Genomic DNA, 17,776 nt, shown 5'->3' on the forward strand with positions numbered 1-17,776 from the left:
CACAGATAGCTAGGCTGTATGGGAGGGATTTTTAGTGTGGAAGGGATGAGAATTGTTGAAATCCAGTTAATGTCGGTGGTTGTGGGTTTAATGTGGACACAAGTGTGGATATCAGTGAGGCAGAGAATAACGTCCATGAAACTGACTTGATGAGTAGAGGAGGATCAGATGAAGCAGATGGAAGAAAAGGTGTTGAGGTTGTGAAGGAATGTGGATAGGTTGTGTTTGCCCTGAGTCCTGATCATGAAGATATCACAAAAAACCTGAACCAGACTAGAGGTTGGGACTTTTGGGAGCTAGAAAGGTTTCTACTAGATAACCCATAAACGGGTTGGAATGGGATGATTCCATGTATTGCCCACGGATGTGTCGTGGATTTGTTTGTAAACCTTCCTTTCACAGGAAAAGTAGTAGTGGATCATAATATAGTAGATAAGTTGTATAATGACTGAGGTGATGGGTTTGGAGTCTGATGGATGTTTACAGAGATAGTATTTGATAGTAGCAAGGCCATGGGCATGATGGATGTTGGTGTTCAGGGAGGTGGCATCAGCAGTGATGAGTAGTGATTTAGGAGGTAAATGCCATTGAGATGGTGGAAATATTTGTTCATTTTATCAGATTCATAAAGTATACTACAAGAGAGCCATGCTGATGTCTACTATGTCTAGTGAGTCTGCATTTATACAATATACTTGGGATGAAATTATAATGAACCAAATGTTGACATAAAATTTAATCTATCCTATTATAAATTCATATTATGATTTGAAAAAAAGCTTTCTGCTTAAGCTAACCAGAAATGATATTAAACAGCCTTGTAAAACTCCATGGGTCACTGCATGCATTAAAGTATCATGAGACAGGAAAAGGGAAATGCTTCTGCTCGCAAGAACAAGTGAAGATTTTGCAGTAGCTGCACATTACAAAACTACTCAAAATTGCCAAGAAAAGGTATCAAAAATCAATAAAACACACACATTATGTCAGAAATCAGTAATTGTGACAACATACTTAAGGCTATATGAAGTGTAGCAAAAACAAGAGACAGAGCAGCATAACAGCACTATTGAATTAAATGGAAGGGCTATAAATGATAAGTCAAACGTAGAAGATATGTGTAATAATCATTTCCCAACTTTAGTAGAAAATATAGGGACAAATAGTTGAAGACAAAAATCAAAATAGTATGTTGAACACCTTACATAAAATTCAATTATATAGATGTCTCACAGACCAACTTATCTCTCTGAAATTATGAAAATTATATATTCTCTCAAAAATAAAAGCTCATCTGGACTTGATGGTGTTTACAACAAAGTACTACGACTTGTTACACTATAATAACCACTATCTTTTCTGAAATATCTAATGCACCATTAACTCAAAGCATTTTTCCAGAGAAATTGAAATATGCCACTGTTAAATCGCCTCTGTAAGAAAGGTGATGCGAGATACAAATAACTACTGACCTGTTTCACTACTGACATCATTTTCCAAAAGTTTTGAGGTCATATACTCTACAATAGTGTCCCACCTGAGCAACAGTAATGTCCTCAGTTAATCACAGTCTGGATTTCAGAAGAGTTGCTCAACTGATAATGCCATTCACATGTTCACTTACCAAATTTAACAAGCATTAAATAACAAAACAACATCAGCTGGTATTTTCTGTGGCCTATCTAAGGGATTTAACTGTGCGAATCACAGTATTTTCCTTGATAAATTGAGGTTTTATGCAACTGATAGTACAGTCAACCAATCAATAATGTCATATCTAACCAAAACAATGCAGAAAGTTGTACTTAGTAATTCAACTGATGTAATCAGGGGAGAGTTTTCTGACTGAAGAGAAATCAAATATGGGGTTCCTCAATGCCCAATCTTACATCCACTATTGCTCCTCATATACGCAATCAATCTTCCATTGAACATACAATTAGCAGAATTGGTTCTTTGTGTGAATGGGACTTGTGTTGTAATTAATCCGAGCATACAGACAGCAACAGAAGAAATGGTAAGCAATGTTATAAAACGTATCACTGACTAGTTTTCTGCAAAAGGTGTCACTCTCAATTTCAGACAGACACAATGTATACAGTTCCATAAATTTTGAGGTACTGCCCCACTTATAAGGGTAACACATGGTGAGGAATTCATAAAATGAAGCTTAAAAATTTTTAGATATTCATATTCAATGGAAAAACACACATTTTGTAACTCCTAAACAAACTAGTTCAGCGACACTTGCACTTGAAACCACTGCAGATCTTGGGGAGAGAGAAATCAGTAAGCTGACATATTTTGACTCAATAATGTCACATGGAGTAATGGTTTGAGGTAACTCATCTTTAAGAAATAAAGTCTTTTGCTCAAAAATGTGCTGTAAGGATAATATGTGGTACTAACCCGTGTTTATCTTGTAAGCATCTATTCAAAAAGTTTGGCGTCTTGACTACTGCTTCACAGCATATTTATTTTTTCATGAAGTTTGTTGTAAATAATCCACTACAGTTCAAAGGGAACAATGACAAACATAATTAAAATACCTGAAAAAACCTGACATTCATTACTCCACATTTGGGTAGTCTTTGGCATGAAAAGACAAGCACAATGCTGCAAGGAAAATTTTTGACCAGTTACCCAAAGCAAAAATTTGCCCAACATACAGTAAAGTAAAATTTGAAAACACATTGAAAAAGTTTTTCTTTGGCAACTCCTCCTATTCTGCAGAATAAATTTTATTATTGTAATATGTAAAGACGGGGTATGAGCTACCAAAAAAACTTTTAAGCATGAAGACATATTTACACATAAATTTGTTATTTTAATGTAAATTGACTTGTTCCACTTATGATTTATTGTGCAAATGGTCCATGTCCCATGACTAACAGTGTGATAATACTGCAACACACAATGATCAGAAACATGTCCATTACGGCAAACAAAATTTATTAACAGTATTATCTGTATAAATCCACTTATCCACACATCCTGCCAAACAATCTGATCATACTCCATGGGACAATTTAGAGTAACAAACCTTTTGGCGTAATTAGTGGTTAGGATTACATGTTTGTACTAATGTCAAATTATTCTGCATACTAAAGTCCGAAACAAGGCCCACTTACTCTCACAGAGTCAAATGACAGGCTGGTTGAAAAAATAAGCAGTGAAATTAGCATACACACTACAAAATATGATATTTATTATTTATTTACAAGTGATCTTGAAGTATGTGGGCTATTGAAGGGGGAGGGGGGGTACCATACAAGCAAAGTAGGTTTCCTTAAATAATATAATAGCATCTATGAACTACATCACTCACTCGCATAGAGTATAATAATTTAATTCATAATTCTGATACAGAATTAAGTAACCAAGAGCACTTGTGCTATAACTTTACAACTATGACGGTGTTACAAGTACATATTGGAAACATAATTACACTATGCAAAACAGTCTAGGAAAAGCTCTTTAATTTTATGGCTTATTAAAGTAAATGAACAACATTGGGTCTGTAATTTTTCAAATTCTTCCAACATAATTCATGATGAAGTAGTTCATGGGTTACTGGCTGGATTTCAGTGTCCAATGGGCACAAGACCTTGGCAAGCGACCACATTGCCATCATCAGATGTGCTGATGAACTGAACATCTAGGGACTGGCACAGGACTTATATCTCCTACCCCCTCCATCCGACCTGGTGCTCTCTCCGATGCCCAGGCTCAGGCACAGGCATGAGACCAGCATCTCCTCCCCATTTCCTCCTGCCAACAGATTGCTCTGTACGAGGTTTGTGCCCAAAGACATGAGTTGTCAGGTCTCTGCTATTGCTCTGCCACCCCTCAAAATCAGTTTGTTGTGGGATATCTTAATCTGAACAAGAACAGGTTCCCAGCCACTATTATTAGTGACCAGCAGTTCCCTTACTCAAATCTTGACAGATGCTTTATTGTTTAAAAGTTACAAATTAAAACAATCTTGATCACATAAAAACATTTATTATAATGGTAACTGGTTTCAGTCTATTTGCAGACCATCTTCAGACCATTCTCCAGTGGTGGCTGGCAGAGGTAATGAACCGAGCAAGTACCGTCTGTTGAGAGATAAACCTCAACTTTTTCAATGACAATGTCCCAGAAATTAGACGCTTGTGTCAGAACCTTAGTGTGGTCATAATAAATAGCCTGTAGGTCCAACAGGCAATGTTCTGCTACTGACGACTTGTTAGGCAGCTGTGATCTGGGGTACCACTGATGCTCCCAGCAATGATCTAAGACAGTACACACCATCTGACCTATGTATGTCATGCCAAATCGGCAGGGGGTATGATTGTTAAGGAGTTACTACAGAAGCACCAGTTCCACCAAGACTTTATGGACTTTCAAACATTTACAAAATATGGAGTGCCTTTCAGCCCCTTTGTTACCAACGTCTGTGCTCCAACATACTCACTCACTAAATATTTGAAAGATATGCTTAGCCTATACATCAGAACATGTTTACATCATATTCGTAGCTCCATGGATTTTGTTGGGCGACTTCACAACTTTAAGCTTACAGATTTTGATATCCTTATGAGTTTCAATGTTCTCTCTACAAGAATCCATGGAACTTTTTGGCAAGAAAAATTGTGTTTATTCCATTTTTGTGCTGCATTATTGGTAAGGTAGAATTAATGCTTTGGTAATGCCAAGTGACTACTGGCAAGTACCTACCAGCTAAAACATGGGCACTACTCAGTAATGTGAAGGACAACCTTGGACTATGGAAGTCCAAGGTCAATCGGATCCCCTGCCAGTGTGGCATGACATTTATAGGTCAGGTGGTGTGTACTGTCAAAGACTGCTGCCAAGAATACCAACAGCATACGAGACTGCAGTAGCCTAACAAGTCGGCAGTAGCAGAACATTGCCTACTGAACCTACATGCTATGGATTAATGACTGTTATAAAGGTCTGACATCGATGTCTATCTCCTGGGAATGTGTCATTAAAGTATCTACAGAGATTTTAGTAAGGGAACTGTTGATCAGTCATAATAGTGGCTACATCCTTAGTAAGGCCTGGGAACCTGTACTTAGATTAAGAAGAGGAAGGAGATATCTCACAAGTAGCTGACTTCTGTGGTTGACAGAGCAATAGCAGACACACCAGCAGTATGTACCTCCAGGCACAAACCTCTTACGGAGTAATGTACTGATAGAAAAGGGGTGGGGGGAGGTACTGGGCTCATGCCTGTCCCTGGCTATGACCTCAGACAGAGCACCAGGTCAGACGGAGGCGGCCAGCAGATATACGTCCAGTTTCAGCTCCTAGACAATCAGTGTACCTGATGATGACAACATGGTCGCTTTGTGCCCTTTGGGCAGTGACATCTAGCTGTTCACCTGTGAAATATTTGATCAACATTGAATCTAATGAGAATATTCATACTCCTGTTCATCTGTGCTGAAACTAATGAAATATTAGACAGATAAGTTTGACAACATAATCAGAATGAAGTTGTTTACAGCCTCTTGGTTAGAACATCACCATTGTGTGCTTTACAAGGCTTAGTCATGTTGAAAATAGTATAAATTTGCCTTCCTTTCGCCTGAGAATCAACCAATTGCAAGAGGAATTTGAACTACCGCGTAACCTTGAATTTGTACACAAACAAAGCAGTTGCAGATATGAAAATAATATGCAACATGTATTATTAGGGCCAGAAAGGAATCAAACCCTGAAGATTTCTATGTGTAGTCTGACATCTATCTCCTATCAAATATTTAAAATAAAATATTGACTTCCACTTTGAAATGCTGTCAAAATGAGAGGCGTAAGGACAAAGGGGAATAAACTGTAAAGCATATTTCAGAAAACTTACAACAATTTGTATGATATAGTCTTTAACTATCTTGTATGTATCTGAGAACTGAGTAAGTACGGCATGTAGTACTCAGGACTGAATGCTTTCATGCACATGGAAATGTTGATTATTTATTTATTATTTTTTTATATTTTGGGAGAAAAAAGAGTAACAGAATGTGCACACATGTAACACACAAAATGATTTTTTTGTCACGTTCTTCAATGTTAATGATGGAACCACATATTTGCAATAGTTCTGTTTTGAACACTGCCCAAAATATATATATGCAATTACACCTGCAGCAGTGGCAGAACAAATTATCATGCCTGCAAGAGTGGTGGAGCAATTTATCATGCCTACCACAGCAATGAAACATTGCCCCAATGAATTATCTGTGGATACAATTGTACACAGGTGAGTGATATGTGTGGATGCAATGATACACAGGTGAGTTATCTTGCCCACAGCACTTGTGGGTTCATTTGCTTCAGATGAATTATCTCGCCTTCTCCAGTTAAAGGATTAACAAATATGTCACTTTAATCAGGTAATAATCTAATGTTATCTACACTTTAGCATTCCTCTGTTCCATAAACAACAAAGTTTCATTCCATCAATTTAGAACAAAATAGCAATGTTCTTTCAGAAGAGATAAGTAAATGTGTTTATACTGAAAATATGGGGTCAATGAAAGCATCTGATTCCATCTGTCTGCTTTGACCTGTGACGTAAGGGCGTTTTGGTGTGTGACGTCACTACGGCATGGAGTTTATGACTTGGTTGTGTTTGTAGATGTTGTGTTTGATGGTGCCCTTGGTAAGACATTTAATTTATTGTGTGGCTTCTGTTGTCAGGTATGGAGATGATGATGAAATATAACAGTTCTATCAGAACTATTGTGAAGAAGGACATAGTGTTCATTATTAAATTCCTCCAGTTATTGGCCTGATTGCTGAGATAGTGAAGTGTAGTGTAGAGGCGGGGAGGGAGAGAGGGGGGGGGGGGGGAGAGAGAGAGAGAGAGAGAGAGAGAGAGAGAGAGAGAGAGAGAGAGAGAGAGAGAGAGAGCGAGCATGTCGGGGGGGGGGGGGGGGCGGGGGGGGGGGTGCATGAGCATGTGGCCAACCCAGTTTGCAGTGCCAGAATTTGTTGGTGGTACATAATTGTTTTTTCCTTGGGGTCTATTCCTCTCGAGTTGCAATGTTTTGTGTATTTATGGTGTACTGATTTTGTTTTAATTCATGTAGGGAAGTTTAATTTCTGGGCTTTTGAGGTGTTATAGTTTTGACTTTATTTTTTGTAGTTGAAAGTGTTGGTTTTTTGGTATCAATAGTTGTGATTGACCTATGTAGGTCAAGGGAAATGCCCAATTCCAATTTTCATAGTTTTAGTTGTAGGTATTGGTGTGTTGGTGTCGTCAGGTGTGACTGATCTATATTGATCAAGTGATACGTCCGATTCCAATTTTCATAGTTGTAGGTGTTGGTGTTTTGGTCTCTTCAGCTGTGGTTGAACTATATACGTCCGATTCCAATTTTCATAGTTGTACGTGGCTTCTTTTTTTTTTTTTTTTTTTTTTTTTTTTTTTTTTTTTTTTTTTTTTTTTTTTGTATCGATAGTTGCGGTTGAGGTATATAGGTCAAGGGAAATGGCCGATTCCTGTAGATTTTGTTGTTGTAGCAGAATGTTGTAATTTTTTTACAGTTATATGTAGCTTTTCCCCACCCTAAAACCCCCAATTTCCTGCAGTTGTCCCGTTAGTTTGTTTGCATTTTTGGTGGGAGATGTTATTGCCTTATTTATGCGTATTTTCGTGCTTGTTGCCATGTGTACGTATTGACGTCATAAGTGCAATATTGGAGATGCTTAGAATGGCCATTTCCTCCATTTTGATGATGTCATGGGTCAAAGCAGACAGGTAGAATCAGACACTTCTATAATTCCAAAATATATATAAACTGACTCCACTCTCATCAAAAAGCAGAAAATGTGTGCTTCTCTTTTGCAATAATTCAATTCATATGGAAAGTGCAACCACTGGAGCACAGTAATTCACATACAATAGGAACTGTGTGCCTTCAAACACAAAACAGTGTTCCAGAATTTCTCGGACAACTAAATCTCATAACAGAGCTGACATTTGAAGCACATCCCTCCCAAATGTATCTGCTACATCCTAAATGGAAATGTTAAATAATTAATCCATTATAAACAAAAACCTGTACAAAATAAATCATATTTAGTTGGACATGCACAAATATGTTGAACTGTAACACAAAACACTGAAAAGTCCACATAACAAATGCGATGTACATACTGAAGCGCAAGATTACAGAATGATTAAATTGTTGTGAGGGAAGGGAGTAAATAGAAAGCTGTCAATGTCATATTGACAAACAGTGAAAATGAATAATAACTATCAAAAATGATTTAGTCAGCACTACATTTTTGTCATCAACCACCAAGTACGAATTCAGAGAGAGAGTCTAATAAAAAAAATAAAAAATAAAAAAAACCATGAAGGGGTGGGACATTTTACTGAGTTAATACATAAATTGACTATGATTTCCCTGAATATATGTATTAAATGAGCTATTTTGTTTCCATACGCTTCTGGAATGTTTCAAGCAGACAACAGTACATCATTCCTAAAGGATGGTAATGTCCAAGATACAGAAAATTACAGAATAGTCAGTCAGCTCTCTTTGTTCTCAAATATCTCAGAAACATTTATGAAAAACAAAACAAAATTATATAATGATGAAGGCTTCCAAGTGAAGCAAAATTTAGTCTCAGGTATGGCAGCCATACTACTGTATAATACAGAAAAGTAATGCATCAGGCATAAAAATGTAACATGTATATTCTTAAACCCATTATTTGCCTTAGTTGATAGCTGAAGCTTTTGTCCTGGCTACTAGTTTAGGTATCTAGTACCATCATCACATCAACTTAGGTGCACAGTCAATACTGACACCCCTCCTTGAGAAGAGAGAATGATGACTGCATATCAAAGGATTGCTTGATGATAGTACAAGGTACCTGGTATCCAGTTGATAAAATAAAAATTGTGGCTATAGACTAAAGTAAATAACTTTTTCTTATTCTGCTGGTCATTGTTGGAAGAGACAGTGTGTTGAGAAAATGTGAAAAATAGGGCACATAGGTTTGGTATATCATACACTATGTGATCAAAAGTATCCGGACATGCCCAAAAACATATGTATTTCATATTAGGTGCATTGTGCTGCCACCTACTGCCAGGTACTCCATATCAGTGACCTCAGTGATAGAGCAGAATGGGGCACTCCATGGAACTCATGGACTACAAAAGTGATCCGGTGACTGGGTGTCACTTGTGTCATACATCTGTACACGAGATTTCCACACTCCTAACCATCCCTAGGTCCACTGTTTCCGATGTGATAGGGAAGTGTAAATGTGAAGGGACATGCACAGCACAAAAGCATACAGGCTGACCCCATCTGCTGACTGACAGAGACCACCGCCAGCTGAACAGGGTCATAATGTGTAATAGGCAGATATCTATCCAGACCATCACGCAGGAATTCCAAACTGCATCAGGATACATTGAAAGTACTATGACAGTTAGGTGGGAAGTGAGAAAACTTGGACTTCATGGTCAAGCACCTGCTCATACGCCACACATCACACCGCTAAATGCAAAACAATGCCTCACCTGGTAAAGGAGTGTACACATTGGATGATTGAACAGTGGGAAAACATTGTGTGGAGTGACGAATCACGGTATACAATGTAGTGATCTGATGGCGGGGTGTGGGTGTAGCCGAGTAGTTACACAACAATAACATCCCTGTAACGGTCTGGCCTGCACAGAGTCCTGACCTGAATCCTACAGAACACCTTTGGGATGTTTTGAAACGCCGACTTCATGCCAGGCCTCACCGACAAACATCGATACCTCTCCTCAGTGCAGCAGTCCATGAAGAATTGGCTGGCATTCCCTAAGAAACCTTCCAGCACCTGATTGAACATATGCCTGCGAGAGTGGAAGGTGTCAAGGCTAAGGGTGGGCCAACACCATATTGAATTTCAGTATTACCGATGGAGGGCGCCACAAACTTTTTCACATTTTCAGCCAGATGTCCGGATACTTTTGACCACATAGTGTATCCCAAATACTGTACGGGTAAAGTTATTAATGGCATACAGGGTTTGTCTGTGAAGTAATGGGACTGGGCCTGGTAAGAAGAATTTATTGATACAATCAGTAGATATTGTTAAATTTCTTCAGAATATTTTCCTTGGGTGTTGATACACTGCTGTCAACGATTCCCATGCTGCATAGGGTCCTGGGAAGTCAGCTGCCGTAACCTCCTCCTGAGATTCTGTGACAGCCTGCTAGATGGCAGGAAAATTATTGAAATGGTGACCTTTCAGGCTTCTCTTGGGCTTTGGGAACAGAAAAAAGTCTGATGGACTCATATTGGGGCTTTACAGTGACTGTGGCAGGTTGTAACCCCTATATGGGACAGGTAGTCACTCACAATGAAGGCAGTATGGGCTGGAGCACTGCCGTGGTGGAGCTTTCAGTGATTGGCACTGAATAGGTGTGCAAGGGCTTCTTTGTAGAAAACAGCACTGACAGTTCAACCTGGAGATAAAAATTCTTTGTTTTTTCACTTTGGCCACATTTTGTCCCAACCACTAATTGAGGGGCATCCAGACCAGTCCATGTCTTCAATAGTCTCCTGTCCATTCTTGAACCCACTGATCCACTGGGAAATCTGGGCTCTTGACAGGACACCATCTTTATAACCCCCTTTAACCAAGGTGAGTGTCCTGGAAGCAGTTTTGTCCAGGTGAAGGCAAAATTTAATCATGTGCATTGCTCGAGCATAGACTCCATTTTTCATGTTTACTGCCATGACAAAATCTTGAAAGGAGCTTTTGTGCCCTCAATGAGACTCAGTTGTGTCGGAGCTTGGACGTGACTGCTGCCCAGTTTGTTACTTAGCTTAGTCCCCCACACAAAGTCCCCTGCCAGGGAGCCTGCTTCTGGCAATCAGAGCACTTCTTGGTGGTCGGTCTCATTACTTTAGACACGAATCCTGTATGTATATCATATCCAAAACATAATAATATAGTGTTCTCAGGAGTGCCTCTGCTGACCAATATTGGTTTTAATATTTCTAAATGACTTTCCTGTCAACATCGCTCTCAGTGAAGCTATTTTGTTTGAAGCAGATACATCATTGAGACCAACAATAAAACATTTCAACTTCTGATAAATAAAGCAAAAGAAGCATGCAGGGATATCTATGAAGGGTCAACAAGGAATAAGCTACCCTAGAACATTAAAACACAATAAAAACATAAATTAAAAAACTGTATAAATTTCATCTTGAAAATAAAATATGATGATGTTGCTTAGTTAACCATAAATAATAACTTTACATGTGCTAAGCATCAAACATATTTTATATACCAACAAGTCAGCCCACTGTGTTCAAGTTGCTGACAGATGTAATAGCTGCTAGAACTCAGCATTATGTGGAAGAAAGCAATATTCTGCCAGCAGGACAAAAAGGAAGTAAACAGGGAAGTAGGAGCATGGCAAACAAGATCCTAACTGACAAAATGGTCCTAGAAAATTACAAAACTAACCAGCATGTGACTGGATCTTCTCCAGGAAAGCCTTTGACTCACTGCCTCATCATTGGTGCATAAACTGTCTGGAAACCATTGGAGTCATCAAAAACATTTGGAGGTTTGCAGAAAATGCAATGAAGTACTGAAAGGCAGAACGTTTTGTTGGCAGATTGGTCATTATCAGGTTAGGAACCTTTCAAGGTGACTCTCCCCCCCCACTGCTGTTCATCACTACAACCACCCTATCCATAATTTAAAAAAAAAAAAAAAAAAAACACCTGGGTTATTAAGCAAACACAGATCAACAGAAAGTTTTTCATCTACTGTACACATATGACTTCAAGATGTATGGAAGATCAGATGCTGAAATCCAGTCACTGGCCAACACCATAAGGATCTTCAAGCTGGACATCACCATGGAATTTGGTCTGGACAAATGCTCAACAGTGATAATAGTAAAGGGGACATTCACAGAAAGTGAAGGGACAGACAGGCCATTACATACCGTAAGTAAAAGCATGGAATTCTGCAACTGAACAAATATCAGGCACGGACATGTAAAAATTGGGGTCAGCAAAGAAAAAACTCTAAGGGCAACGAAAATTTTGAAAAATCAAACTAAATGGTTTAAATACCATCAACACCAAGGGTCATACCTATCATCAGGTACACTGCTGCCATTTTGAATTGGACACAGGCAGACCTTGACAAGTTGGACAGGAAAGCTAGAAAAGTCATGCTGATTCATCGTGTGTTATACTCTTGTAGTGATGGCATTACATCCTCATAGTGATGTGAATAGGTTATACTTACCCAAGAAATCAGGTGGCAGTGGGCTTCTGCACGTTAAGCAGCCAGTTGCAGAAGAAAAACTTGAACTAGCAGACTACACAAAAATATCTGAGGAAACTGCTCTGTCAACATCCATACACTGCTGAAGTGCAACAAATGAAGACTCAAACCAACTACGCAAACTTGGATGGACAGATGATGTGTGAAAAAGTTCGGAATAAGATAGGAGACAGAAAGAGACCTGATTGTTACAGATGGCTGAAAATCTGCAAAAGTAAACAGGAGGACTGATTGTGGCAGCTTTAGCAGAAGTCATCAGAATGAGTGCTAACAAAACCAGAACTGAGAAACTAGCAGAAGATTCAAAGAGCAGAATCTGCAAAGAAGCTGATGAAGTAATCAACAACATCCTGAGTTGCTTCAAAATGATTACATAGGTTGATTACCAGCAGCAGCACAACACTGCTGTATAAATATATACTAGAACTTATGACAGAAATTTCATTTGTCAGAAGTAAATAGCTGGTGGTATTATAACCCATTAAAAGTTGTCAAAAAAGAATAAGCCAAATTACTGTAGGACTTCCAACTGATCAACCACTGGGGCACAACATGCTGAACATTACAATCATGAAGAAAAAGGAGGTGTCGATCATGAACACTTGTTGTTTCTGGTGACAGAAAAATCAATGAAAAACAGCTGGAAAATTTCCAAGTTACGAAGATCTGAAAATTGAAATTAAGCAGCTTTAGCATGAAATAGTAAGTGGTACTGGTGGGTTTTGGCACTCTGACTTCAATAGTAAATGATGGGACATGAATACATGCAGTTTAAAATTGTATTTCCCCCCCCCCCCTTTTTTTTTTTTTTTTTTTTTTTAATGGGCCTGTTTACTCCACTGTTTACAAATATCACAGAGTAGAGAACTGTACAGGTACTGTATATACACAACTGTTTATATTGTTCAATTATTGCTTGCACATGATGATAGTGCCTTCCAATTCCAGTTTGACTCAATTATGCAGACTATATGATGATAATTCTGTCAAAACTAGTTATTGAATAAAACTGAAGTCATGTTGCAGCTTCCCAGTTACCACATATTTCTTTTTAGAGTTCCTAACAGTGTAACTAGACACACGTAGCTTTTGCTCATTAGTGTTAAAATTAATCATGTATACATACCCTGTAAACTGATTCATTCCACATCATTTCAATAAAAGAATAGTTCAAATGATCTATGGAACATGTAACTAACTAACTTGTAATCCCTCTGATGGAATGCCCAAACATGTGAGTGACAAAGTAGACACTTCACTACTTTTTGTTAAATAGATTTTGTTAAGATTTTTGTGCATGCTCAGCTGATAGTTTGGAGTATTGTGATTGTTGAAATTTTTTGATGCTATTTAACAATGGTATTTTTCCAGGTTTGTAGCCATGTTAACAGCTCCATTTTGCAAAAAATTTCATCAACTCAGCTAGAAATCCAACAACATACCATAACATTGACTGTCTGCATATTTGCAAAACAGCTCCTAGGACTAAAAAAAAGTTACAATACCCTGTCATTTTTCCATACATTAAATAAAGCTCTGGCATTGATAAGATTCTCACTAAAATTCAGATAAAAGGGATATTTACAACCTCAATTGTGACACAGTGGAATGTTTCAGAAAAACTCCCCAGAGTACCGCAGCATAAGTCCCCAGATAATTAAAAAATTATGACAAGCTATTTTCTCTGGGAAAAAAATGGAATAATTTTCACAATTTCAGATTTACATTAACTGCATAAATTTCACAGTGATTAGAACATAAGGCCTACATCATTTCAGACGTGCCAAACACATTCATGTACCAATCACTGCCTTATTCAAGTATACTTAGCTTAAAGGGTCGACCTGAGACAACTGCAATTACTACAGTGTCAGTGGAGTGTTTCCCCTCTTCAATCACTGTACCAACCAGCACAAATAAAGTTATTTCATATTTTAATGTCCCTACAGAAACTGAGGAAAGAAAACTGATTTAACTTACAATCAATAAATATTCTCAGCAATGTTGGTGTGATTAAATGAAGGGACTCTGAAGTGACTAAACTGTGCGCTGAATACATCCCATATACAGACACACTTACTGCACTAATCACTCTGAAATCTGAGTGAAAAAGATAAATTCAGCTTCTATTTAATATAAGGGAGAAATAATTGTTACAGGAAATTTGTGCGTAATAGTAAAAGAACTGTCAATCAGTATTAAAATGTAGCTTATCATCTTATTTTACAGGTCGCAAAATGGCAAACTGAAAGGCAAGCAAGGCTTGCAGGCAAAATCAGCAAGAAGCAGGGAAAAAAATGTGGTACCCGCTGCTGTCCTTGGAATATCAGCATACAATGTTTCTCTTGATACAAACGGAAATACAACAAATCTCAACCTTGATTCATGGGACAACAAAAAGTCTATCAGAAAAATGTGCAAAACAATATAAAAGCAAATAGGAGTCCAACAGAAAACGGAAGGTAAACTGTGTATGAAGAAAACTAATACTATACTTAGCACTGGGAAATGTAGAGGATTAACTTCAACATTTAATGTAAAAACTCATGCCTTATCATTGGTGAGAAGCACAAATATTACAAGGAAACCATTTACAGCAACAGCATCAAAGCAATTGTTTAAGATTCCAACACGAAATGAAAAGAAAATTAACGATGAAAAGGAATATATTGGGCCAATGCAGCAGAAGAGTTTTACACAAACTATGAAAAAAACTCCCGACATTTTTACACCAGTTAATCAAATAAAAAAAAAAAAATGTTAATGCCAACATCAGTGATGTCTTAAAGCTTCCTCAGTCCACACACAAGAGTAGACCACAGCTCCCTGCAAGTGCCAGACAGAAAAATGTTCCTACAACAAATTGGCATACAGGACTGAGGCACTCATCATTTGCTGCAAGATTTCATTCACATGTTGGCTCCATGCAAGTACAGAGTTTGAGAAGCCCTTCAGTACCAGACACATCAAGAGCACCTAAAATTGGCCACATTTCAGCATACAAATCTGCAGGCAGACCTAGCTGTCCAGAGACTTGTGTGGGTTTCCAGATATCACACACCGTTCATCTTTGCCAAAATCTCAAATGAAAACACCTCTTAAAACTGTATCAGTCACACCACATCCAGGTGTCTTCAGGAGGAATTTACTGAACAGGTTGGAGAAAAGGGGAAAGCCATTAAATGCATTCAGCCATCTTAGATGTTTTGGGCTTTACAAGTCGGCATCTGAGGAAACAGGCAGCTATGTCAAAGAAATTGCACCAGCAACTGAACCACTGAAAGGAAAGGAACAAACAGAAATTGCTAAAACCAGTTCTGAAATATCTCTGGCACACACTAACTAAGAAGTACAGAAAAGAATAGCAGATGATGATGTTTTTGATAACTGCTGTCTGGAAGACCTCAGAAACATTTTCTCAGATCTGCATTAGATCATTCTCCCATCATACCCAAGAGGTCAATGTTAAGAATAGCTTCATTTAATACAAAGAACATTTCGTAACCTGGATGATGAATCATTTTACTTGGAATGCTTGGCTGCACTCAAGGAAACTCAAGGGGACTACAGCACAACTATAGGCTTCCACAGTCAAGCGATTGTCAGTGGTGCCGAGGCTGGAAGTTATTGACAAGTCATTGGACCTTCAGTGGAAAAAGTCCACCTCTTTGAAATTACAATCAAAGGGTGAGGAACTTGACAACAAGAAACAAAAGGCTCCCCAGTGCAGTTTTGGTCCATGCCAAATTTTTAAATCTTCAATAATAAAATTTGCACTTCAACAGAAAGCTGAAAAACAGCTGAGTGCTGACCTTGGTGTGGAGCCTAAATCTGTGCATTGTGTGCCAACTCCAGTATGAAGAAGAACAATAAAAACAAATAATAAATAAGTTACATTTATCGAACTGGTAATAGGTATCTTTATAGAGTAGTAATCATTACCTAGTGAGCAAAATGCTGTATGTTCGTCATTTTTCCCACTGCCTGCATGTACATCTTCACTAACACTTATTGACTGCACAGTATCACGTAGCTTCCTTGCCTTTAGGTAAGTAGAGTCCCTCATTAGAAAAAAGTAATCGAAATCTTCTAAATAATTGTCAGTGATGTATTTTAGCATGTGGAATGGTTTCAATATTCGTCTTGTATCTGTAAAACCCACAATACCGGGCATCGTAATATTTAATTTCTGTGGTCCCAGAGCGTCGATGAAATACATTATTTTATCAACGAGATGTGCAACAGTTCTATTTACACTGACGGCATTACTGAATATTGTACTCTGTGATGTCAGAACAGCAATAAATAACTTTTCGCGGATTCCTAGTTCTGTTGAATAATATCGTGGCCTAACTAGGGTTTGAGGAGTCTTCTGAGCTTTCTGTGGCTTTCCTGCCAGGTTTATTCTTGGTTTATATTCATCAGTTTCCATATCGCTTGCTGACTGCCATCCGCCAGTTAATCTGTCAGTGAAATATCCGGCCGAGATCGAGCTATCGCATTCATTCTCAAGAACAGGGGACAAAATCAAGCTAACTGACACACCGACCGTCAATCCAATTATGAAATATATATTCTGCCTACAGTGAGAAATTATAAAACGAAGCATCGTTCCTATCATTACACGTCACTACGCCAAATTTTCTTGTCAACAGCTCAACACTCCCCAAGACATTTGTTGACAAACATTGTTTGATCACTGCATCCGAATGTCAATTTTCCGGATTGCCAACATGGCAACACTTACCTCCCCGATTTCGAAACAGACAGAGTAATTTTTTTTTGCTTCTAACATAACACTATTTAGACATAACAATTTTAAAAAAATGACAATTATAGCAAGGAACAGTTTGTTCTTCGTTACTTTTGTTATTTGTTATAAATTGTTTCGATTCGTTATTTCTTGTTTTAAATTTATAATTTTATAATAAATGACGAAAGATTAATTGAAGCGGTCTAAAATGTACGACATGAGCGAATGAAATTTCTTGCCCTCTGCTACTTATATAATGTGCGTTTCTATCTCATTTCCTTACCGTATGTAATATTTTACAATGAAATGGATTCCTATATGGCTGCAACTTGATGTGAAAAAAGTACTGCGGGTAGAATCAGGTTGATTAGTGAGTGGAATTTATTTGTATGTTGTCAGGCATTTGTAATGTTTCGTAAAGAAATAGACTGAAATCTTCATACATTGCAACAGTCGCAAAATGCTTTGTTGTGAATTAGACATCAAGTTATGTATTATAGTTGTCTGTTCAAATAAGTGTTTGTGGCAGGCTTATTTATCTACATCTACATTTATACTCCGCAAGCCACCCAACGGTGTGTGGCGGAGGGCACTTTACGTGCCACTGTCATTACCTGCCTTTCCTGTTTCAGTCGCGTATGGTTCGCGGGAAGAACGACTGTCTGAAAGCCTCCGTGCGCG

At 38.1% G+C, this 17,776-nt stretch overlaps 1 protein-coding gene across 1 annotated transcript in view; it reads right to left on the bottom strand.

Moving 5' to 3' along the window:
* LOC126184879 (chondroitin sulfate synthase 2) overlaps positions 1 to 17,051 on the bottom strand; it is a 121,684-nt gene extending 104,633 nt beyond the window's left edge. Inside the window, exon 1 of the mRNA XM_049927508.1 lies at positions 16,285 to 17,051. Coding sequence (XP_049783465.1) covers positions 16,285 to 16,963 — 679 coding nt within the window. The 5' untranslated portion in view covers positions 16,964 to 17,051. The remainder of the gene's footprint in view (positions 1 to 16,284) is intronic.
* Between the last annotated feature and the right edge of the window lie 725 nt (positions 17,052 to 17,776).

Source organism: Schistocerca cancellata, chromosome 4, assembly GCF_023864275.1.
Source record: "Schistocerca cancellata isolate TAMUIC-IGC-003103 chromosome 4, iqSchCanc2.1, whole genome shotgun sequence".
NCBI lineage: Eukaryota > Metazoa > Arthropoda > Insecta > Orthoptera > Acrididae > Schistocerca > Schistocerca cancellata.